At 49.7% G+C, this 25,592-nt stretch overlaps 1 protein-coding gene across 1 annotated transcript in view; it reads left to right on the top strand.

Annotated features, from left to right (window-relative positions):
* Gnb5 (G protein subunit beta 5) overlaps positions 1-25,592 on the top strand; it is a 31,478-nt gene that overhangs the window by 754 nt on the left and 5,132 nt on the right. Inside the window, exons 2-8 of the mRNA XM_075965238.1 lie at positions 11,033-11,169; positions 15,799-15,840; positions 16,668-16,744; positions 17,896-18,028; positions 19,674-19,817; positions 21,507-21,598; positions 24,137-24,185. Coding sequence (XP_075821353.1) covers positions 11,033-11,169; positions 15,799-15,840; positions 16,668-16,744; positions 17,896-18,028; positions 19,674-19,817; positions 21,507-21,598; positions 24,137-24,185 — 674 coding nt within the window. The remainder of the gene's footprint in view (positions 1-11,032; positions 11,170-15,798; positions 15,841-16,667; positions 16,745-17,895; positions 18,029-19,673; positions 19,818-21,506; positions 21,599-24,136; positions 24,186-25,592) is intronic.

Here is a 25,592-nt window from a genome sequence, read left to right as displayed (position 1 = left end):
AGGGGGCGGGTGGAGAGGCAGCAAGCAGGTGTACCGGGGCGGGACCGCTTTACTGTTCCTCGTGGGGACTCTGCCCCCACCCCGCCGCCCCCGTTAGGTCTTTTCTCCGAGCTCCGTTTCCCGTGTCTCCCTTGTCCGTGGGGGTAAGGAGCCTGACGGCGGAGGGAAGCGAGACGCTCTCTGCAACCATCCGTTCAGCTGGCAGCAGGCCCTTCAGAAGCGTTTGATGGATGCCCTGGTTGATATAAAAGGGCCAGCACGGTGTAAATAAACTTGCCAGCGTGCCCGCATCCCGGTTCATAACAGGGCTGGGACTCTGGGTTAGAGGAGGGTCCCCCTTCTCAGGGAGGGGTGGTCCTCCGCAGAGCTCAGAATGGGGATAGTGGTCTTACCCGCTCACCCTCCTTTGCTGAGCAAGGCTTGCCAGCATCACCCCCTCCAACACACACAGACACACATTTAATGTGCGGTGTCCTCACCTTCCTAATTGGTCACAGCCTTAAGTTCCATTTGGACAAAGGAACTGGGGTTCAGTATGGGGCCTTTAGCATTGATTTTCCTTGAAACTTGCTGGAAGAACAGAACTCTGGTTTGTCTTCTAGGGGTCCTCTGTTGTTAGAAGGGGAGCACGCCCCTGTGAGGTTTTGAAATAGGTCCGGATGTAGTAAGTTAAACTGTGAGTTGTTTTTCTGGTAACAAGATCAGGTCTGGTGTAACTGCTTGGAGCTTTGAGGGACCCAGGCCTTCCACACCTTCATATGTGCCATTTACCCAGCGACTCCAAGATGACTGCCACTGCACCAGACTTTGTCTAAGTATCCAAAGCAGGAAGAAGGGAAGTGTGAACCCCAGGCGCTTTACCTTCTTAGGGAGAAAGCAAAAGTTTTCCCAGAATTCCTCTCCTCCCGAGATTTCTATTTGTACTTCATTGGCCAGAACTAGGCCATGTGGCCCCTGCCAGGGAGTCTGGAGAAAAAGGGAGTCAGGCTAAGCACGTTGCCACCCCTAAGTTGAGGGGAGTAAGTATGAGGGCCTGGCATGGGTCTCGTCCTTCCCTTTGCTGAGCCTGTGTGCTGCAGATGGTGATGTTGTCTCAAGCTTGGTTTAATGCCTCAGACTCCTCCGTTTGACAGCTGAGGAAATGGAGACACTGCTTAGCCCTGTTGCTTGAGGGTTCTTTTTGAAGTCCCTTGTGACATGAGCCCCTCACTCTAGCACAGCATGCTTCACCCCCCCCCCCCCCCCGGAATCTTGTCTTGCATCCTCTCTGTCTCTGACTTAGTCTCTCCAGGATCCTCAGGAGCCCTGGCTCTCGCCCGGACTCCTCAGCCCTGTCCTGTCTTTCAGCCCTTCCCTGCCATCAGCACAGATATCCCGATCAACTTCCGAAAGTCTTGCTCAGAGACCCTGATTCTGTCTGGCCCTCCTGCCTCCTCCTCAGCCCTGGGTGGCTCCATGCCTCCCCCACTTCCTCCTGCTGCTGAACCTCTGAAGCTGAAGAGGAGGCACCAGGAGGCCTCTGTGGCCAGGGGCTAAGTCACCCTGCATTGTCTTCAGGTTGCTCTCTACCCTGGCAATTGTCAACCACTTACCATTCTGTGAAGGTCTCCAACCCTCTTCCTCCCCGACAAAAAATGAAAGATAGAGAGCCCGTTCCCTGAGATTATAGACCCAACCCCATGCACACCTGACCCCTCCTGCCTGGGGTCAGCCTCTTCCCATGCATAGTCTTAGGGTCCCCCCACCTTATCTTTACTTTTTCCTCCATCTTTGCCCCCTGCCTCTCTGCCAACATTCTCTCCCCCTCCTTACACACGCACACACACACACACACACACACACCTTCCCTTCACTCACACAGTTTGCCAGCCCCTGGTGTGTCAGGCTCTGCTTGACTGGACCGTAGAGATGCTGCAGTGTTGGTTCAGAGTCGGGTACTCAATAGATAAAATAAGTGCTGGGCTAGATGTGTGCTCTGGACAGAAGGGAGTGAAGGAGTGGGAATGAGCTGTGGGGGCGCTCAGAAATCCCCCAGAACCTGTGACCCAGGGACTGTGGCCCAGCGTGGCTCCTAGAAAAGACCTTTGAAAACAGAATCCTTACCTGGATAAAGGACAGACTGTCGTGGGGAAGGAGTTTGAAACAAGACAGTAAAGCAAGGATGTGTGTGGCGGGGCTGGTGTCTTTGCTGTAGTGAGCTGAAGCTGAGGTAGGGTAATATGTGTGCTGTGCTGAGGGAAGCCAGGGTCCTGTCTGGAGAGGCATATGCAGGGCCAGAGTTGGAGGTGGGGTTGCAGTGAGGAAGCTCTTGGGGTCTGGAGGGACACAGTGAGGTCTTGGGTGCTGTGTGTGTGCATGCATGTGTGCATGTGTGTACATCTATGTAGAGAGGCCTGAGGTCAGCCTCAGATCCTTGTTCCTGTCTGCTACCTTGACAAGTAGGCTAGACTGGTCAGAGACTTCCAGGGATCCTCTTGTCTCTGCCTCCCCAGCACTGGGATGGCAAGCACGAGCCGCTATGACAACTTTATTTACACTCAGGTCCTGATACATGTGCCATCTCCCCAGGCCTAGGACATGAGCTTTGAAAAAGCCCAAGTGAACTGAACCACTGGCATGTTTGGTTTTTATTTTGTTTTTTAGGTTACTTTTCAAATTTTTAATTGTGCATGTCCACTCCCACAGAACAAAAAAAAAAAACCATGAGGCATTGTTTAAGTCAGATTTCCTTTAAAGGCCCCCCAGTGGGGCCAGTGAGATGACCGAACAGGTTTTGGCCAAATCTGAGGACCCTAGCTGTATCCCTAGGACCATGTGGTTGAAGAAGACTGACTCCTGCAAGTGGTCCTCTGAGGTCCACATACGACACATGCACACACATACGATGTGACACATGCACACACATACAATAGAACACACATGTAATACGGCACATGCATACACATATGATATAACACACATATGATAGGACACATGCACACACATACAATACACCTGCACACACGTATGATACGACACCTGCACACACATACGATACAACACATGCTCACACATTCGATACGACACATGCACACACATACAATAAGTAAACAAAGCGCTGTAGTTTTAAAAGAAATTTAAAGATGAATGAAACATCAATCCTGAGCTACAGCTCAGTTGGTGAAGGGCTCGCCTAGAATGCACAAGGCCCCAGGTTCCATTCTCTGCAGCACATAAACCAGGCATGCAGGCCTGTAATCCTAGCACTTGGGAGGTCGAGGCAAAAGGATCAGAAGGTCAGGGTTATCCTCAGCTACAAAATGAGGCCAGCCTGGGCTGCAAGAAGCTTTGTTCAAAAACAAACGGATATATAAATAAATATGTTTAAGTCCATGTTGCAGACAGAGATGAGAAGTCTGGAAGGGAATGAGCAACTCCTGAATCGGACTCTGTCCTCAGCCCCGTAGCTTTAACACTCAGACCAGTGTGCCTGAAGTAGCCCAAATGACTTGTAGACCAGGAAGTAGCCTGCCTCATTTGCACAGCCAGGAGCTCCTACCTCCCTAGCCTCCTGCAGGGGTCTTCTCCCTGGAGCCCCCACCTTACCCCTATTTGCTGATACCGAGGGTGTCTTGCTTCAATTTACAGTTATGCAGCTATGGCTTGTGTTGGCTTCCTACGCACACCATGCTGCACAGACTTCCGCGGTCTGATAGAAGTCTCAATGGGTCAGTGGCTTCAGAGGCTCTGGGAGCCATTCCCCACATCCTGAGGTCATTGTGATCCTCAGCTTACAGTTTGTGTTCCTGGTGTCTCGAGGCTGTTCCGTGGCTCAGAGGCCACTTTATTCTGACCACTGCTTCTGGCACCGCCCTCTCTGGCTCAGTCCGCTGTCTCCCATGAAAAAGACCCGTAGGGTTACACTGAGTCCACCCAGATCACAGTAACGTCCTCACAGATGCAAAGGCCCCTTGCCTCAGAAGGTGACGTCTTCACGGTTTCCAAGGCTGTGAGCCTCATCGGGAGCCATGGATTCGGCCCGCCAACAGCTCTTAGATCAAAGAGGATCCCCTTCTCCAGCCTCAGGCCCCAGATTCAAAGAGGGCTCTTCTACCTCCCATTCGAGATGTGAACGCATCTGAGTCCCAGGAGGGCAGAGGGGGACACTCAGGCTGGCATCACCAGAGCTGCTGGAGGGCAGCCAGGGAAGGTTTCCAGTACAGGTCTCCCCTCTCCACATCTCACTGTGTTCTAGACAGCAGAGATGCTTTTTGTTTTTTTGTTTGTTTGTTTGATTTTAAAGGCGTGCACCACCACCGCCCAGCCTAGTACTGAATATTTTGTTTTATTTATTTATTTATTTATTTATTTATTATTTATACAGTATTCTGTCTGCTTGTATGCCTGCAGGCCAGAAGAGGGCACCATACCTCATTACAGATGGTTGTGAGCCACCATGTGGTTGCTGGGAATTGAACTCAGGACCTTTGGAAGAGCAGGCAATGCTCTTAACCGCTGAGCCATCTCTCCAGCCCGATGCTTTTGTTAAAGTAGCAAAATGGTAAAGACCAAGTACTGGTCAGTATGCCTACCTTGGTCTAGTCAGTGCAGAATGCCTAAAGGGATGTATGTTCTCTCGAGAGGGCTCTGGGATGTGGAGAGGCTTCACTTTAGACCCATCCCTCATGTGCTGTGGGACGGATTGATTCGGGGTGGCGTCAAGACAAGAGGAGGAAGGTAGACACAACTCAACAATAGAGTCCCAGAGTTAGAGCGAGGAACGTTCCAGAAGGCGGGCTGACAGTGGGAAGTACTGGCAAGTCACAGCATCCTGGGCTGTGGGCACTTTATCCAGAGTCCCAGCTCCTTAACTGCAAAGGCAAATTTATGTAATTTTTCAATGCACAAATCCAGGTTCCATTTGGGTTAACCACGGGGTTTACCAGGCAGGACAGCTGACTGTTCTGTCCGCTGTACACCTGCTTTCGTGGAAGGTTTTGCTCTCACGCTGTAGTTGGAGGCTTGCACCGATATGATCTTGTGGCCCCCGGGGAGATCCAGGCAAATCGTACTCTAGACAGACCTGAAGCAAGTGTGTCAATAGCTTAGCATGTTCTGAGGAAATACAGCCCCAGGACCCAGGCCGAGAGAAAGCTGCTGTCCCTGCAGATGGGCTCCTCCTGCCTCCTGCCTGCCCCGCCCTCTGGAGAGTAGCAGAAAGCTAGCCTGCCCTCCATTTCCTGCCCTCTTCCTCTGCTGTGCGGTTATAGCTTGGGGCGAGCTCTCGAGGGAAAGCAAGTGTTTCTAATGGGTCCCCACAGTCCCCACACTCACGGGGCGGGGGCAGTTAGATAAAGCAGAGGAGGTGAAGCTTTGCGGCCCCCACCTGCAGGCTCCTCTTCGCCATACGTTGTGGATTACTTCCATGTTTATAGTTCTCTAAGCACTCTTGAGATTGTATTAAATGCATTGAGACACATTTCATATTCATTCCTCCTGTTACATACCACAGGAGCTTTTTTGGGGAGAGAGCTGAGAGACAGGCTCTCATGTATCTCATCCTGGTCTCTTAATTACGCTAGGTAACTGAGGATGACCTTGAACTTCTGGTTCTCCTGCCTGTGCCTCCTACATGCCAGGATTCTAGGTGTGCACCCCCACAGCCAGTTAGTCAGTGTCGCTGACGGGAGATTAGTCTCCCAGAGCGAGAGATTATTCCCCGATCCCAGCTAGATGACTCTAATACTTTGATTTCAGGGTGTACAGCAGAGGCTCAGGGGAGCCTGATGACTTCCATGGAACAGAAACTGCTGTCCTTCCGTTAGCCTCCCCCTCCCCTGAGATGTAAGGGAGCAGGTGTGGCTCAGTGGCCTTCCCCCTTGCTGGTGTGGCCAGCCTGGGTCCCAGCCACCCTCCCTCTGGAGCACAGCACAGGGCCTGGTTCCTGAAGGAGCTACGTCCCTGCATGCTGCAGCATTCTGATCTGAAGTCTCCTAACCAAACAGAGGTCAAGCTAGGGCCAAACTGTCTCTTGACTAACCCTGTGACCCACTGATCTGGTTCCCATATGGGAATCCATGGTTAGGGTGTCTCCCATGCCTGAGTGTCATTGTCCTTGATTTTCCAAAGACTCACAGCCATTTTGAGTAAAGTTGATCCCCCTGTTGAAGGTGTATGCCTGTTCTTAAGGGCCAGAGTATGTGTAGAGAAAGTCCTCGGCCCTCTGAGGTTTGGCTTCCTCACATGCAGAACTTTAAAACTGTGTTCGCAAGCTGTTGTACAAAGCCCCCGCCCAACCCCAATGCAATAAACTCGGGGTATTGTTCACATATACCAAAAGTCTTGGTGTGGCGGCACGTGTCTGAGGAAGAGAGAAAGGAAGGAAAGGAGAGGAGAGTGGAGGGAAGGAGGTTCCTATCTGTCTTTCCCTTATCCCAGTTCTCATGCCTCCTTTAAATTCAGGAGCTAATGACATTACCTTTGACAGCCTGCCAGTAAGTAGTTGTATAGCATCCTTTGGCTCCCTGACCTCATATGACAACCTGTTAGTCACTGTCACACTACAGAGTGCTTGATGCCAGGGTATTGGCCTGTCCATTACTTCTAGGCTATGAGCCTCCTAAGAGCCAGGACAACCTATTCCTTTACTGAGGTATTCGGCATGGTATTTAACACCCAGTAAACCACACCCATCTCCCTCTCTTGGAGTCTCCGCTGCGGCTTCTGGTTCTGACAAGGCTTGTCCAAATTTTCCAGTTTAAGCTTTGTGGGCTCCAGCTGAGCAAGAAGGCAATGAAGGTAGTGGATGCCTTGGGCACGGGTCAGGGAACAGGTTCCTTTGGCTCAGCTTCTAGGATGTTGCAGGCATGTCTTAGAGGGACCACAGGAGTGTGGTACAGCAAGCGCTGTGGTCCCTGCAGAGGGCTTTGCCTAAGAGAGGAATCCCCTGGCCAGGTTCCTCCCCAGTGTCATCACTATCCCATGCTGCAGCCAGGGACAGTCATAGAAAGACAGATCTGCATCACTCGATGACAGTGCACCGACAGGCTGCCGTCCGTGGGTAACAGCTCTTATGGGGGTGCAGACATTACATCATTCTGCTCTCTGGGATGAGTCCCCTTGCTGCTCCTGATTACGTCACACCTTTGGGTCTTGGCTTTTGCTTTCCTTGGTTGAGAAAGCCATTGCGAGCCCTTACATAGTCTCATTCTCTGCACACAGACGTCACCCTAAAGCCCAGTGTGGCCTCCTGCTGTCTCTGCGCCTTCATTTCTGGTTTAGCAAGGGTCCCCTTTGTTCCAGGCTTCAGTAACTCTCGAGAGGAGCTGATAAGGGACCAATCCTTCAGGAGGAGAGATGGAAGGCAGATATCTGTGTGTGGCTAAGATGGGTTCTTAGTCCCAGGAGGCTCAAGCAGAACACACCGCTGTCTCCCTGAAGCTTGCCTGCCGGCCAGATCTCCTAACCAGTTAGCATTCCTATTGTAGAAACCAGTGTGTTCATCACTTCTTTAAAAGATATATATACCACTTCCTGGAGGAACAGTCTGTCAGGAGGCAAAGGAGAAGTCATTCTGCTTCCAGCCCAACCCCACAAATACATATTTAGCTCATTTCCAAATTTTCTTTTATTTCCTGATAGTTAATTTTTTGTAATCCTTTAATTCAATGCTTGCAAGATTTGGCAGATAGAGGCAGGATGGAGTGGGCTGGGAGTGAATCCGTGTGGGAAGGGAAGACGCAAAGAGAAAGGATAATTGATAGTTGGGATGTGTTAAAATTGAAGTTATGTAACGAGGGCCCTCTTTTAGTTGCTGAAACGTCTTGTTTTTTTCAAAGGGATCTGGGAAAACTAGGCTTCCTCTAAAGCTGAAGCAAGAGAAGCTGCAGTGGTATGGGAATGGAGATCCATATAAAATATTAAACAGAACTACAGAGATGGCTCAGGGGTTAAGAGCACTGACTGCTCTTCCAGACAGAGCCCAAATCAGTTCCCAGCACCCACCTGGCAGCTCACCACAATCTGTAACTCCAGGGGACCTGACGCCCTCTTCTGGCTTCTGCAGGCACTACATGCACTTGGTGCACATACATAGATGTAGGCAGACACATAAAAATAAATAAATCTTTAAAGAAATTAAATAGGACGTGTTCCCTACCAGTGGGGGTTTGTGTAAAAGGCCTGTAAGAATTCAGAAAATTAAGTCTGTTTTTTGCCTTTTCCAGTATGCCTTGTGAGGACTGTGTCTGCAGGAGGCTGGTGGGGTCCTTTTTTTGGTGGGGGCTTCAGCCTGAGCACTGAGATGGCATTTTGTAATGTACGAGAGCATTTACCATTGAGCTTTTCTTTCATTTGAGTATTTTTGCTTCATTTGTTTGTTTTGTTTGGGGGCCAGGTTCTCACTATATAGCTCTACCTGGTCTCATGCCCACAGAGATCTACCTGCCTGGGCCTTGGGGGTGGGGGGCTAGGATTACAGATGTGCCCCACCATGCTGAAACACTGGGGCTTTCACTGGGACTTCTCTGCTCTTTCTTCTCAAGGGGCACTAACAGGGATCAGACTTTCTCGGAGAAATGACTGGTTTCATGATTGGCGTAATGCAGGAAGCCTGGACTGGGGACCCCTAAAGATAATAAAATGCTGCAGGAAGCCACAAGAACCTGCGTGATGGGGCTTCTCCTGGGCCATGAGGACAATTTGGGCATTGGAATGCAGCACAGAAACGCCAAGAGTGTCGCTCAGAGCAGAGTTCTTTCCTGGGACACCCAAGGCTGAAGATGTAGCTTGGTGGTAGAGCGCTCGCCTGGTGGGTGCTAGGCCCTAGGCTCATTCCCAGGGTGGGGAAAACAAGTCATAGGAACTGACCTATGACCTGGCCCGTACAGTGGGACCCACAGAGGCCATGCTGCTGTCTCCAACACATCACGAGGACCAGGTGGGGAAAGCAGCCATTGCGTGTGGAAGGAAGGATGGGCTCAGGTGGGGAAAGCAGCCATTGCGTGTGGAAGGAAGGATGGGCTCAGGTGGGGAAAGCAGCCATTGCGTGTGGAAGGAAGGATGGGCTCAGGAAAATCACCAGTCGACAGCCAGCTGGTGTGCGGGAATGGCTGTCAGGGCGTGGTCCCATGAGGGTGTTGTTGGAGCTGGGGGTAAAACTCAGCTGGCAGCGTGCTCGCCTCTGTGGACAAGGTGCCACATAAACCAGGCAGGGGGCCACATGTCTGTTACCCCAGCACTGGGGAAGGGGAGGCAGGAAATTCAAGGTCATCTTCAGCTACATAGCAAACTTGTGACCAGCCTGAGTTAAGTGAGACTCTCTTTTTCATGATAGAAGGTGAAATGGTAACTGGTGGACAACTTTAACCAAGTGGTCAAAGTCACCATCAATGGCAGAGCGACAGATGGTAGCAGGTGTCTCTAAAAATCTCCCTGTGGGGTTCCTGATAAGAGTCCCTGGGCAGAATCTCATCACGAGTGAGCACCAGACAGGGACTGGAGAGCCCCGAGGGATACCCTGAATGACCTGAAGCTTGCCTTTGCTGCAAAGGGTGGTGTTGGGTAATGCAGCTTGGCAAGGCCTGTAGGTTAGCCATCACTAATTCCTGATTATATATACTATATAATATATATAACATGCAGATATATTATATACTATATATTAAATATTATAATACTATATATAGTATATAAAATATACTATGGTTCTATAAGACTGCTCTTTGGACCCAGAGGGAAGGTAAAAGCACCAGAAGCGAGGCAGGGAAGATGTCCATGAGGGACACAGTTGTCACAGCCCTGGCTTCCAGCCATAGATCAGCCTGCCCCTGCTTCCTCCCGTGGAAGAATAGCTCAACAGCCAACCGCCCTGACTGCGGGAACCAGGCCTTCCCTGAGCTGCACCCCTCCTTCTTCCTGCTTGCCAAAAGGCTCAGGAGCCCAGGTCTTTCCTGGCTCAACCACTAACCAACAAGAGAGTGGTCCCTTCAGCTGCCTCCCGTGGAGAGGAGTCCCTGAACCCTGCCAACCTATGTCTCCCATGGGCTTCACGATGGGCTGTTCATCTCCTACACCTCTCTAAGCTCATTGAGCTATTTCTTGGCCTCAGGGAAAAGGACACAGGTCCCAGCCCCCAAGAGACTGCGTGGGGAGGAAATCTTACCTGGTAAAGTGACGTCATGAGCAGGTTCTGTCCAGACTTTGAGGACAGTGTTGATTAATCTTCAGCAGCCTCACACGGTCATCATTTGATCAGTGTTTGTACGATGATTCCTGCAGCTCCCACCATGCCCCGGGCTTTGACAGGCACAGGGACAGTTACATTCAGCTTACTGCCAGGCAGCAAGGTACACAGTGTGGGATGGTTTTGATGAAGTCAGCTTCCCTTGTGAGCAGAAAGCAGTAGAGTCTGGGGATGGATGGTTCCCTCAGTAAAGTATTTGCCTTGGAAGCACTAAGACCTGAGTTCAGTCCCCAGCACCCCATAAAACTGCCTGGTGTGGTGGCATGTGCTCGTAACCCCAGCGCTATGGAGACTAGAGACACGAGGATCCCCGGCCAGTTCACCCAGCCCAATTGGTGACTTCCAGGCCAAGTGAAAGACCCTGTCTCAAATATTGTTCCTGAGGATGACACCTGAGGTCTTCTGGCACGCGCACACACACACACCCTGAAGGCGCGCGCACACACACACACATACACACACACACACACATACACACACACACACACACCCCAAAAGGCAAAATCCTCAAGTTCCAGCCTGGCTCCCAGCAAGTCTGTGTAAGCCTCGGTCTCTGCCTGTTCCACAGAGACAGCAGCCTTACCCTGTTGTTTCCTCTGCCCGTCTCTCAAGGCCAAGAGGAAAGTCTACATAGTGCTCTAGAAATATCAAGTAGTCTTGTGCTACCTCTACTCTCTAACCTTAGAAGAAAGTGTTGCAAGGCCTAAACATCAAGAAGAGGACGCTAGGGAGCCAGAGACTTTCCTGGGACCACTGCGGCCCGGAGCCTGGCCCTGGGAAACAGAACTGATTGTGGCCTTGTCCTTGCAGTGCACCAGGTGGCTGAGCGGGTGGAAGCTCTGGGCCAGTTCGTCATGAAGACCAGAAGGACCCTCAAAGGCCACGGAAACAAAGTCCTGTGCATGGATTGGTGCAAAGACAAGCGGAGGATCGTGAGCTCGTCACAGGTAACGCATGAGGTTATCACATCCACTCAGGGTGAGACAGTATTCCGATCACACAGCTCAGAAGGAAAGAGCCATCTGGTCCTCTTTATGACCTTGCCTACTCTCCAAGGGATGTGAGCGAGTTAATCCTCCTGCTGCGCTGAAGCCGTAAGTCAGTGTTGGAGCCCTTGTCTGGCAAGCAGTGCCTTGGGGTTGATCCCCAGCACTGGACAGACAGATGCTCCGACACCCTGGGGAATGTCACTGGCTTTGAATTAGTGATGGAAGAAATCCTCTAGACTCTGTTTGACTCCTTTGATGGTGCATTCAGAATCATTTCTCCCTAAGCATGTCACAGGGTCTCCTTTGTGAGTGAAGCCATTTTTAAAGGTCTTTCCCCACCTCAAGGGGGCCATAAATGAGTGAGATCCCACTAATGGCTTTTTCCATTATAAAAGTGTAGTTCTTTAAAACAGAGTCTCAGTATGTAGTTCTGGTTGGCCTGGAAATTGCTACGTAGACCAGGATGGCCTTGAACTTAGATCCACCTGCCTCTGTTCCTGAGCATTGGTATTAAAGGTGTGTGCCACCACACCTCAGTGGTTTATTGATTCTTATTGTGCTTAATAATAAGAAATTTATGTAACTATTTGAAATACATAGTTTCTTGTATAGCTTATGCAGTTTATTTTTATATCTTATATGTCCCTTGCTGCATAAACACATCACCCCAAAACTGAGATAGAAGATTCAGCTCTGAGGTCCAGCACTTGCCAGATGAGCACAAAGCCTTGGGTTCCATCCCCAGCACTGAACTAAATTCCCCCCAAATGAGGCAGCCTAGCACAAGGGTGTCATATGTCACAGGATTTCTGTGTTGGACACCTGGGCATTGCTTCTTACTCCACTGTGAGGTTGCTGAAGATGGAGGTGTGGCTCCAGTCGCCTGTCTGTGTGACACCGCTCAGGATGCCTTGCTCACATGGCCATTGGCAGCTGACCTCCCTTACAGCAGGTGACCCAAGAGAGGGAAACAGAAGCATCCAGAGCTCTTTTGTGACCTAGCCTTGGAACTGGCCTTCCATTTTTTCCTGTCATGTCGTTTTGGGCACATAGAATATCTTTGATAAAATAAGGAGGGAAACTGGCTCCTTCAGCTTAATAATTAATTGTATGTATAGTTTTAGGTTAGATATTGCCTTAGTTAGGTTTCTATGGCTGTGATAAAGCTCCGGCGCCAAAAGCTACTTGGGGGAGGATGCGGTATTCCAGTTTACCTGCTCCAATCACAGTCAGATGAAGGAGATGCAAGGCAGGACCTCAGGACGTGGACCTGAAAACAGGCACTGAAAGCAGGCACCGAAACAGGCTATAAAGGATCACTGTGTACTGACTTGCTCCTAGACTCAAGCCACCTCCGTGCCTCAGCTGCTGTCCTCGGTGGTTGTTTCGTGGTACTGGCATCTCCAAAACTTTGGTTTCTCCACTGCAACTTGGCTGCACCTTCCCCAGTAACCTCCTCTGGGCTCTCATCAGGGCCTGTAACACTGCTGCATGGTGGCATGCCTTAACTTCCCTTTATGACTCCTTCAGTCCTGGGTATGCCACTGCTGCCGAGGCTGAACTTTTCCAGTGACCTCTCTCTCCTTCAGGGTCCCAGCCTTGTCACATAGTGCCAGGCCTCGGCTGTTCTCCATGACCCTCTGTGCCCTCAAAACCAGTACCACCTGAGTGACTCTTACACATTACCAAGTTCAGCTGCCAGCGTGAGGTACAACCTTGGCTGTCTCTGGACCACAGCATCCATGTGCCGACCTGAGGAAACACTTCTCAGAAAGTTTTGTTTTAGTGGAGCTGGTCTCTTATTAATCGCCACCAGGCATGGTAACATGGACCTACAATCCCAGCACCTCAAAGACGGAGGCAGGAGGATCAGGAGTTCAAGGTCATCCTTGGTTACATGAATTTAAGAGCAGCCTGGGCTACATATGACATGGTCTCAAACAAACAGATATTTATGAACCTATATATTCTATAGATCAGACTCAGATAGATAGATAGATTATATATACAGTGTATGTGTGTATAGTATGTGTGTGTTTGTTTGTATATGTATATATAAAGGTTTTCCCACACATCTGGATCTGGCTCACCTCTTCCAGACAAGGGTTTATCTTTCCTTAATAACCTTTGTAGGTATAAAATTGTACATGTACTGGAGTGGAAATACTTGTATTGCTTTTGCAGAGGACCCAGGTTCAGTTCCCATCACTTCAGGTAGCTCACAGTGCTCTATAATACCAGCTCCAGGGGATGTAGTGACCTCCTTTGGCCTGTGTGGACACTACACTCATGTGCACATATGCACACACTCTCTCTCCTTTCCTCCCTCTCTCTCTTTCCTCCCTCCCTCCCCATACACACACCCAAATACGTAAGTGAAAATCTTTTTAAAAGAGAGTGTGCATGCTAAGTGTTATTAGTGTGGTGTGTGACGTATAGATCTAGCATGTCATGTTGCGCTTGCTTTTTATTTTATAGCAGTAACAAATCTATCAACCATACATATTAAAAATACCAGAGAATAGAACTGAGTTTTGACTCCCGTTTCAATCATTACCTTAATTAAACTTTATTTACTGTTTAGCTTTTTGGGTTTGTTTTTTTTTTTTGACAAGGTCTTACTTTGTAGGCTAAACTGTCCTCACACATTCACTCCCCTGCCTCATCCTCTCAAGTGTCCTACCCACCTGTCGTGGCCCGTGAGGGTCCAACATAAATTCCCTAATTCCTTAAACCGGCTGGAACGGAGTCGCAAGGAAAAGAACTGACACAGCTTACACCGTCATCATGGAAAAGGCCCGATCGCCGTTTATTGTCCAAACATTTTATATACCCAGACCAAATTGAGCGGGGAGGGGGGGAAAACACATTACGCCATCACCTAGGCAACCAGGTGCCTGGGCTCAAGTCACAACCACATCTAGCAGTCAGGTAGGCCCTGAATTAGCATCTCTATAAGACATCCTTCCAAATTACAAAAGGAAGGAAGCACCAAATATCTGAACTCTTAAGTCATCAGCTTCAGTCAAACATCTCTTCTCAGGTAATCCACATTTTAACAAAGGAAGCTAGGAGCAGGCATCCTGGCCTTTGTTAAGGGCACAGACAGCTTGTCTCCAGAGCTAGGTGATCAGCTCGGACCGGGGAAATGGCTTTTGTGCCACATCGAAATATGGGCCCACACCCACCTTACCATTTTAGTGCCTTTTTGCCTGGTCTTTTCTTATATGAAGAAGTTGCTACTTAGCTATTTGACTTTTAAATCTCTACAAGCATACCAAGTGTGGGGGATTTCCTGTCACTCACCTGCCTCCTTGTTAAAAGGCAGGGTCTCCTGTTCCCAGGCTGGCCTCAAAATCACTGTTACCTTGGATAACCTTGAACTTCTGACCCTCCTGCCTCCCCCTCCCAAGTGCTAAGAGTACGGGTGTGCTCCCCCACTCCCAATTTGTGGATCCCTGAGAACCGAACCCAAGACTTCATACATGCCAGGCAAGCACCCCAGTGACGCCGCTACACCCCAACCCCTCGTGTGCCACTCTTACTGGAGAAGGAAGGGGAGGCAAGGCCACATGGCCCCTTCTGAGTACACTCCACGCAACCCCTCTGCTCGAGAGAGACGGGGATATGGGTGGAAGTGTTGGATGGAGGCTGGAAACACTGAAGATTCTGGAACAGTCTTTGGGTTATCAGCCACTTTCTGCCTTTAACAAAGGAGATTAATCACCCTGATGAGTAGGAATAGGGGTTGTGGGTGGAGGTAAATTCTCCCCAGGTATGTGGGCGCCTGGCAAGCACATCAGCTGTGGAAGATCACAGTTTGATGGGACTCCAGAGTGCACAGTGGGTAGGCAGTGGGAAATGGCAGGCAGTGAGGTGGAGGAAACCACCACGTTGACTCTGTATCCCTATCTGCAATGTGGGCTCTAGGTGCCGAGACCCCTGGTGTGCAGGCTCAGAGCCCCTGTCCTATGGTGAGTGGTTGGCTTTTCTAATCCATCCTGTGCGAACTGTTTGACCATTTAGGCAGAAGTTAGAGACAGCCACCTGAGCCCAGGGATCTTCAAAGGCCCCAGACTATGCACTTCGGCCATAGACACTCAGCATTATCCTGGCTTCTCCCACCAGATGTGGTAGAGAAAGGATCTGTCACTTTGCCATCTGATCTTGCTTCTGCCCTAAGAAGTATTTCCTAGCCCATTTCCCTCTCTCATTCACCACCTGAACTTCCAAATGGCTTGAGGGATTAAAAAGTTGAGCCTGAACCAGGCACAGTGGTACTGCCTGTAAGCCCAGCCAGCACTCACAAAGCAGGCAGATCCAACGTTCAAGGTCATCCTGAGCTACAGGTCAAGGTCAAAGCCAACCCAGACAAAAAATGTAAAGCGGAGAGCCGAGCCTTCAAAGAGCTCTCTGAAAAACCCAGCCCCACTTCCTCCCTAAGTGGAAGGGTCTTAATCATCCTGGGTTTCAGCTGCCTCCCTTGCTGCCCACGAGGACTCGGTGTTCCATGGACTTCTGTTCCATTTCTGGTAAGAACGCACTGGCAGGTGCCCACTCCTGAACTGTTGTTTCTTCTCTCTCCAGGATGGGAAGGTGATTGTGTGGGATTCCTTCACGACTAACAAGGTGAGGTGTCCCTCCCCACCACATACTGGGCCTCGGGTTCCTAGCCTTACTGCCCTCTAGGAACCCTGTGAATGCCATGAAAACAGCAACTCTGCCAGCACCCCCAGCCTCACTCCCTAGAGGACCACAATCCCAGACCAGACAGGCACAGTGAGAGAAACCTGCCAATCCCCCACGCTTGACCGTGTTTGCTATTCTCCTTCTGAGTGATCATGAAGAGGATCAAAATCCTGTCTTCTCTCCCATCTCTACCTCTAGCCAGAGCCCATGGCTCTATAGAAATGCGCACATAGAGTAAGGAAGGATGCTACTTCCGGATCCGACCAACACTGTGGCTTGGGCTCCAAGGCAGGAGTGCTCTTGGCGCACACACCTCAGGTAGATCTAAGGTTAGACTGTTTCCACACGGTAAAGACCAGAAGACCAGAACCCTAAATGCAGGCATGGATGCAGGCTGGGGCCCACAGCATTCATACAAGATAGTGCCATATGCTAAGTGTGGGCATCCGTATCTGTCTGGAAAGAAAGGCTTGTTTCTCACCGTAGAAAGGGAACCCAAGTGCATAGTGTACGTTATTAAATGTGTTATTAGATGCGGTCAGCAGCCGAGGCATACCTTGGTCTAGTGAGGGCCACTTTCCAGAACAGAGTCACTAGTGGTCAGGCCCCCGGCAAATGGTTTGTTCTGGACGGCTGAGCCCCCTCGACAGTGCGAAGCTCACTTTGTGAAGCCCTTGCCACTGCCTTGTAAACGGTGACAAGCCAGTAGAGACCCTGGTGTTTGTGGAAGTGCCTGTTACTCACTGCTGACTGTACTCATGTTTCAGGAGCATGCTGTCACCATGCCCTGCACGTGGGTGATGGCGTGCGCTTACGCTCCGTCGGGATGTGCCATCGCTTGTGGGTAAGTTTCCCAAATGTCCATTAGCCACAAAATACTGTTTTGCTTTGTATAGTCAAGTATTCCAAAATCCAAACGATCCAAAAACATTTCTGACACAGGCCTGTACTTTCCCACCGAGACAGGCTTTCTCTGTGCAGTCCTAGCTAACCTGGAACTCACTCTGTAGACCTGGCCAGCCTCGAACTCAGAGATCTCTGTCCTTTCTAACCGTGAAAAACAATTAAGTCCAGCATGAGCAGCCCTTAGAAACAGCTGGCCAAGAGCTGTCGTGAACAACAAAAAGCAGTCAGAAGTCCAGGGAGAAGGCTCACTGGATAAAGGAATGTGAGGACCTAAGTTCAGACCCCGTCACGCACATGAAAACCTGGACAGAGGCCCACAGATAGCTCAGAGAGTAACTGAGCTTGCTGTGCAAGCTGGTGGCCTGAGTCCAGTCCCTGGGTCCCACTGTGGATGGAGAGACCTCACTCCTGAAAGTGGAGCTCTGACTCCACATGTGTGCTGTGGTACATTCCTCTCCCTCCCTCCCTCCCTCCCTCCCTCCCTCCCTCCCTCCCTCCCTCCCTCTTTCCCTCCCTCCCTCCCTCCCTCCTTCCCTCCCTCCCTCCCTTCGTGTCTCTCTCTCTCTCTCTCTCTCTCTCTCTCTCTCTCTCTCTCTCTCTCTCTCTCTCTCTGTCTCTTTGGGGGAGATATAAATGTGTACCTTGATCTATGTAGAATTAAATACCGCCGGGCGATGGTGGCGCATGCCTTTAATCCCAGCGCTCGGGAGGCAGAGGCAGGCAGATCTCTGTGAGTTCGAGACCAGCCTGGTCTACAGAGCTAGTTCCAGGACAGGCTCCAAAGCCACAGAGAAACCCTGTCTCGAAAAACCAAAAAAAAAAGGAGAATTAAATACCATGTCTGCATCTAGATAGTTCTGCGTTTGCTCCCACACACTTGTTTGTGGATCCAAAAGAATTCCCAGTTTCATATTTGTGGGTTTGTTTCCGTTTGACTATAAATTAGAAGATCTTCAGAGTCAAAGCGGAGAGCTTTTAATGTAAGATGCTGCTGAAAAAAAGAAGTTTGCAAAGTCAGTACAAATGAGAAAGGATGCATGTTGCTTGTCCTTCCGTGTCAGCCTTTGGTTCCTCTGTCTTCTGTGCCAGGGGTCTGGATAATAAGTGTTCCGTGTATCCACTGACATTTGACAAAAATGAGAACATGGCTGCTAAGAAGAAGTCTGTCGCTATGCACACAAACTACCTGTCTGCCTGTAGCTTCACCAACTCGGACATGCAGGTAAGTGCTTGCATTACCCCGGGGCACCCCCTTGCACAGGTTAGTGCTCACATTACCCCGGGGCACCCCCTTGCACAGGTAAGTACTCACATTACCCCGGGGCACCCCCTTGCACAGGTTAGTGCTCACATTACCCCAGGGCACCCCCTTGTAGCAGGTAAGTGCTCACACCACCCTGGGGCACCCCCTTGCAGAACACATCTGGGAACTGCAGGGTAAGGCGTGCCCTGTGTGCTGCAGGCTCCAGAGGTTGTTGCTCCTTGGTCACTCTTCTTAATAAAATCAGGAAAACCAGGAGAACTTGGGTAGAGGTAAACTCTGCTGATGCAGTGAGCACGCTGCTTCAGTTGGATGAAGGTAGAGTACAGCCTGTAACGCAGACAGCATAGCATTCCACAGCTGCTGGGCTTCAGGGCTGAGCACTGCATGCATCTCCCTGTCCACGTTTTACACTTTCATTTTTACATTTCTTTTCAGATTTATGTATATTAAGTGTTTGCCTGCTTGTATGTCTGTGTACCACATGCATGCAGTGCCCACAGAAGCCAGAAGAGGGCATCAGATCCCCTGCAGGAAACCAAACACCCCACTACCACCACACACCACTCCCCCTCTTCTCTGCAAGAGCAGCCAGTGCTCTTAGTCTCTGAGCCATCTCTCCAGCCCTTATACTCTAATCTTAAAAAATAAAAATAAAAGTTGAGGCTAGAGAAATGGCCTCATAACTAGCTTAGGTATCCCAATAGACGCCTATAACTCCAGCTATGAGAGATCTGACTCCTAATTTTGACTTCTACTCTCAAAGGCACACACACACACACACATATATTTTTTCCTCCCTCACACACACACATAATTTTCTTTAAAAAGCCTTTTAAAAAAAGGCAAGAACAAAATGTTATGGGCATCATTCAGTCTGTGCCCTGTCTTGCCACAGCAAGGGCGCAGCTCTAACACGCCGACTGCATGTCTTTGGCGGGTTGTGACTGCTCTCATAGTTGAGTCAGCCATACAGACCTGCACGGCAGGCAGGAACCTGGTTTAGGACCTGGTAGTGCTGAGCTGGAAGTCCAGCAAGCCGAGGGTCTTCAAGTGAGACCTGGTGATCAAGCTGTTAACCTTGGTAAGTAAGTTATTATATGGCTGGCCCTGTGTCTTCCTGGAGCAAGCAGATAGGGGTGTGTGTGTGTCCGTGTGTGTGTGTGTGTGTGTGTGTCCGTGTCCATGAATGTGTTCACATGCATACATGTGCATACATGTGGAGGGCAGAGGGCAGACTCAGTGGTTGATCCTTATGAGCCATCTGCCATAATTTTTGAGACTGGATCTCTCTTTAGGCCTCGGGGCTCCCCAGTTAGGATAGAATGGTCATCCAGCAAGACCTGTGACTCATCTGTCTTAATCACAAGTGTGAACCACTGCCCGGCTCCAACTCAGGTCTTCATGCTTGCCTGGCAAGCACTTTACAAAAGAAACAAATAAAAAAAAAACCTCTCGCACACTCTGGCTTTCCACCTATAGGAGAGACTTCTCAGCATTTGCCCTCTGTGTCTGTGTGTGAGTGTGTGTGTGCGTGCGCACTTCTGTATTCTGGGGAAGGTTAAGTCTTTAGTAACCTTCCTCAGCACTCTCTCTCTTCACGCAGATCCTGACAGCCAGTGGTGATGGGACATGCGCCCTGTGGGATGTGGAGAGCGGACAGCTGCTGCAGAGCTTCCATGGCCATGGGGCTGACGTCCTCTGCTTGGACCTGGCCCCCTCAGAAACTGGAAACACCTTCGTGTCTGGGGTAAAGACAAGGAAAATCTCTGGGGTCTTCTATCCACTAGGGAGGTAGATGCTGGCAGTTCTTTGTCCTCGGGTCTGGTCCTGTCTTTTTCCTGGAACTTTTCAGCTCCCTGGAATGGAGATCTGGAATGTTCTGTTCGAATGCTGCCACTCGGGGCTCAATTGTAGGCCACTGGGCATGTACAATGCAAGTTAAGATGAGCTAGTGCTGGCATATCACTGGGCTGCCGGGGGTGGGAGAGACACAGGAAACACTCCCATCCCACATCTCTTGGTCACCATCCTTCTCTCGCCCTTGGGTGCAGGAAACAGAAGGGGAACTATAGGAATCAGTGTCCATGGACCCTAACTGGTTTCATCTAGAAGCTTAGCATACTTCACTATAGCACTTGATGCTCCTTCTCCCAGATGGTACCCACATTAGATGAAAGAGTTTGTAGCGTGTGTTGTGTGGTTGGGAGGGATGCCAGCTCCCAAACCTGTCTCCCCTGGTCAGGAGACGGTGGTAATTTCTGTAGCCAAATGCCACAAAGCTCTCTACTGCGAGCTGCCCGGGCAACAGCCTTGGGAGACAAGCCATTAAGAGCCTCCCATTGCTCATGGGGAGAGATCCTGATTTTCTTCTCGTTTTGGCCATCCATACATGCCTTCCCCCTGTGCCTTTGTATAACTGCATCGTCCCTGCTCCACCACACTGCTCTCTTGAAGTGACCACTCTCTCTGTAGACTATATTGTCTCTGCATACGTGAGCTCAGTTCACCTTAGCGTCCACTAGGAGATTGGAGATACTTGAATTGTATTGTCTCGGTCCTCAGTGAAACTCTCAGGGCGCTATACCCCAGAACAGGTGCTCCTCAGATGTCACTGGACCTCTTTATACCTTTGAAGCCAACTAACTTGAATGCTTTAAGCCATCAATTCATCTAACTGTTGAGAGAATGCCTTTTGCTATTCAGGCTCTGGGAATTTATCAAAGAGCTCCCAGCATCTTGATAGCAAAATATGGAAAATTTTTTGCTTATGGTTTATGAATGACTCAGAGAGAGCATGTAATTTTCAGGGTTGAGGCAGAAGGCCCCGGGGGGGGGGGTGACTTTCTACTGTCGCCCCCAGTTGTTCAATGGCAGGCCTATGAAGAGGCCCTGGGACAGCTGTTTTCCAGGTTGACATGCTGCTGAGGTACAGGTGACCCAAAGGAACCCCATTTCTAACTCTGCGGAGGGTTGGCTTTGCAGTCCCAACAAAACCGAGGCTCTTGGCTGCCTGGTTTTGATGCCACCAACCTATCCCTTAGTGTCAATAGCCTGGGCTCCCCCACCCCCACCACATGCACCTTTTGCTTGCTATGGGCTTAGGGAAGGGAAGGGAGAAAATGGAAGAGGAGTGAAGGAGAGTGAAAAGCCCAGGAGGAAGGAGGGAGGAAACCCTGAAGGTCTTGCTCCAACTCAGAGATGCACAAAAGAGGGAAAGACACTAAGGGTGTGTGTCTGTGTGTCTGTGTGTGTGTGTGTGTGTGTGTGTGTGTGTGTGTGTGTGTCTGTGTGTGAAGAAACCTGCGCACTCTTCTATCCTGAGATCCCTCGGTTCTGTCTCCTCAGCCTCACTGGGTGGAGGCGCTTGTTCAGGCTCATCCCTGTCTGTATATGGTACTTGCAGTGGATAACTAACCGGGCGATCTTCTGTTTGCAGGGTTGTGACAAGAAGGCCATGGTGTGGGACATGCGCTCTGGCCAGTGTGTGCAAGCCTTTGAAACTCATGAATCTGACGTCAACAGTGTCCGGTCAGTGAGCAAAATGCTTGAGATTCTCTGTCCCGGGGCTTGACCGGGGCGTAGATCACACGCATGCACGCACACACATCGCAGAGGTTACCTGAAGAGAGAGGGCTCCTTAACAGGAAAGGTTCCAGGTTCCAGGAACACTTAATCCACTTGCTTTAGAGCAACCTATATCCTCCCTGAGTGAGCCAGTATTTCTTGACCATACTTAATAGGTGTATACATGTCAGGCACTTCCTCAGAAGTCGGATTACAGCATGAAAGACAAGGCCTCTGTTACCCTTCAGGAAACAAACCAGACTCAAAAAGATACCCACATATACAACGAGGTGAAGATAGAACAGGGGTATGAGTGGATGGGCCGCTTCTTAGAGGGTGACTGCCTCTGAGAAGGTGACTTTAAGTTGAAGAGCCAGGCTTTCAAATTGTTAAGGAAGGGCATCAGGGTGACTCAGGGAGCCCCAGTCTCTAATCGGGACCGTCAGCGGTGGCCCATTTGTTTAGACAGGGAAGGCTAGAGGAAGTGTAGAGGCAGCTGGGCAGAAGCTGCATGGGGCTACTTCAGGTGAGAAAACCCTAGACAGTTTGGTTGGTAGAGAGCTCTATGAGGTTCCAGAAAAGAGTTGGGACTTCACATGTTCAGAAGGTGCCACAGCCATGGCCAAATATAAAACATCTTTCTGCTCAGAGTCCTAAGAATTGCCATTGTTCTCGACGAGAAAACACCAGACATGCTCCTCTGAGTTCAGTTTCCTGCACCCTCGTCAGGTGACCTCCAACTGCCTCTGATTCCAGCTCCGGGAAATCCAATACTCTGTTCGGACACTTGCACTCACGTGATCATAACCTAACACACACATACACCACACACACACATACACCACACACACGTGTTTTAAAAAAGACCCACATAATATAATCACACCATGGTGTGGGGCAGACAGAGCTAAACATCGTAGGCATTTTTCTTCCAGCGTTTCTGTTCTCATCCCCTTGAGTCAGAACTCTATAAAATCAAGCTTACTGGAGCCACGGGAAGAAGGCTCATTTGGTAAATCACTTGAGGACCCAACTTCAATCTCTTAACCACTGAGCCATCTCTCCAAACGCCCCCCAACTTCGATCTCTATCAACCACATTCAAATGCATAGTAGCAGGTGGCTATAACCCCAGCCCTGAGGAGGCAGAGATGAGAGACTTCTGGGGGCTGAGTAGCCAGCCAATCTAGCCTGACTGGTGAACTCCAGGTCACTGACAACCCCACTCAAAAGTGGAGGGTCGCATTACACAGGCCCAGATTTTTACATTATATGGCAGCTAGAATTTTAGGCTGCAATTGGCACCTGCTACACAGAAGGTGGTCACCTAGCCTTTTGAGGCAAAACTGACGCCATCCTGAACAAATGGTCAGGATAATGTCTTTCTGCTCCTTCTTTGTAATTTGGGAGGTCACCTGGGAAAGAGGTATTAGTCTATCCTGAGATTGACAACTGAAACTGTCCTCCACCTTCTAGATGCACACACACACACACACCTACACAAATGTATGCATTAAAAAAAATAACAAAATTTCCAATTCATTAGTATTTTTAATTATAATCTCCCCATGGACAAACTGTGGGGTGGAGGCCATTTATAACCAGAAAGAAGATGCTTTGAAAGAGGTGGGGATGCCTCTGAGTGTGGGCAGAGTGAAGGGCTTAAAGACACTTGTTCGTGGGATGCTGTGCTGGGAGAATGCTTAACTAGTGTACCCAGAGTTCTCTCTCTAGCGTGGCATAGAACCAGGTGTTGCAGCTCACTCCTGTATTCTCAGAACAGAACAGAGGAGGTGGAGGCAGGACGACCACAAGTTCAAGGTCATTCACCTACAGAGTTCAAGACTAGCCTGGGCTACATGAGACCCCATCTATAATAAATAAATACCCTACTCCACTCCCGCTTCTGGTTTATAATCTAGCATCCATACTCCGTGCTGAGCACTGAAGTGACAGTGGGAACAGCCACAGCCACCGTTCCTTGATTCCTTTTTATTTGATAGCATTGCTGATTCTTGGGACTCCCTGCCCTGTTAGATCTTCACCCAGAAGACAGGCTTTATTACCCTCACTTTTCAGATGAGGAAACCAGGCTGGGAAAGTTGATGTCCCTGCCCAAAGCACTGCACGTAATGACAGTGCTAGTGGCTGAGGTGGCTCTGTCTGTCTGACTGTCGTGCCTGTGCTCTGAGCCACACTTGGGCTCCTGCTTTGTTCCGTGTGTGCCTACGGTGAATGTGGGTTATGGCATTTGGCTCTCGGCACACCTCTCTGTAAGACGGTCCACTGTCCCGAGTTTGCTGGAGGAACATGAGAGGCTGGTGGCACACCACATGAGACTCCCCTCTGGCTTGTGCAAGAAGAGTCCTCCTGAGTCCCAGAAGTGCAGCTTCTGGGTCGGAGACCCTGAGCCAGGATGCCTTCCTAGGGGTTCTAGGGGCGGGGGTCAGTGGCTGGGGAGGGCTGCTCCCCATAACAGACTTTCTGCCAACTCTCTCTGCAGATACTACCCCAGTGGAGATGCCTTTGCTTCTGGGTCTGATGATGCAACGGTATGTTTCTCAGTTATTGAGAGCCCTTTCAAAGCAGAGGAGAGAGAGAATAGCTTGTTTTTGCTTTCTTTCTTTATTTACTTGCAAAAGTGGCAGGGTATTTTATTTAAAACAAAGCCAACAGAAGGGACCAGGAAAGCACCAGGCCTTAATTTTTTTTTCAAATTTTATTTGAGTATTTTTATGCGTATGGATGTTTTACGTGTTTGTGTGTCTATGCACCACATGTATGTATGTTTGGTGCCTTTGGAGACCAGAAGAGGGCACTGGGATGCCCTGAGATTGGAGTTACAAGTATGAGCCCCCATCTGGGTATTTAAAACCTGATCCTCTGGATTAGCAAGCAGCCTGTGATCTTGATAACGGTGGAGCCACGAATCCAACCCTTTAGCTTTGTTTGTTTGTTTGTTTTTGTTTTCCAAGACAAGGTTTCTCTGTGGAGCAGCTCAGACTGTCTTAGAACTCACTTTGTAGACCAGGCTGGCCTCAGACTCACTGAGAGTCACCTGCCTCTGCCTCCCGAGTGCTGGAATTACAGGCGTGCCCCACCACCGCCTGGCACTTTATTTAATCAACTTGTTTTTTGGTCACAGAAGTCATGTGTAGTCACTGGGGGGGGAGGGGGAGAAGGAAATTAAATTACTCTCCTTTCCTAAGGAAAGCCACACAGTTTAAGGAATCCTGGATGTTCTTTCTCTTTGCCAACACAATGTCTGTTTGTAGATTTATCTTTTTCACTGGACCGCAGCTTGTGCACATTCTGCTGGGCCGAACAAGCACTTTTCGCTTGTGTATCCTCTTAATAATCGTCTGGCATTTCATGTTATTGGCATGCAGTCGTGTGCTCAAAGAGTCGTCAGTCTGGAGGGAGCTCTTCCTAAGGTTTCCCCCCCCTGTTAAGAACACTGCGATAAAGCCCAGCAGGTGGTACAGGGCTTGCAACCACATCACAAGGGAGGTGGAAGTAGGAGGGAGAACAGGAAGGAGTTCAAGGTCATCCTCAGCCAACAGCCAGCCTGGGCTACAAAGCAATAGACCTTGCTGTTGGTGAATATTTTCATTCCTCTGACTGTTTAAACTCTTGGACATTGGTTACTCACCTAAAAACAGGTTCACTCCTCATGGGTTCGTTACAAGGGGCAAATTATGTTGACGTGTTTTTAAGAGAAAGCATAATGTCATTTCTTGTTGTTCTTAACAATATCAAATAGGGGAGAGGCAGGGAGGGAAGCAGAGAAAAATGTAGAGCTCAATAAAAATCAATAAAAAATATCAAATAGCCTATTAAATAATAGGCTTCATTCTGAGCTGCTGCTATGGAAGACATTATGAGAAAAATTAATGCATTTTAATAATAACGAAAATCTTAGGGCTCGGAGTTTAAGACTTACTATCCTCCCATAGGAT

Source organism: Microtus pennsylvanicus, chromosome 3 (assembly GCF_037038515.1).
Source record: "Microtus pennsylvanicus isolate mMicPen1 chromosome 3, mMicPen1.hap1, whole genome shotgun sequence".
Taxonomy (NCBI): Eukaryota; Metazoa; Chordata; class Mammalia; order Rodentia; family Cricetidae; genus Microtus; species Microtus pennsylvanicus.
This window is presented reverse-complemented; position numbering and strand designations above follow the sequence as displayed.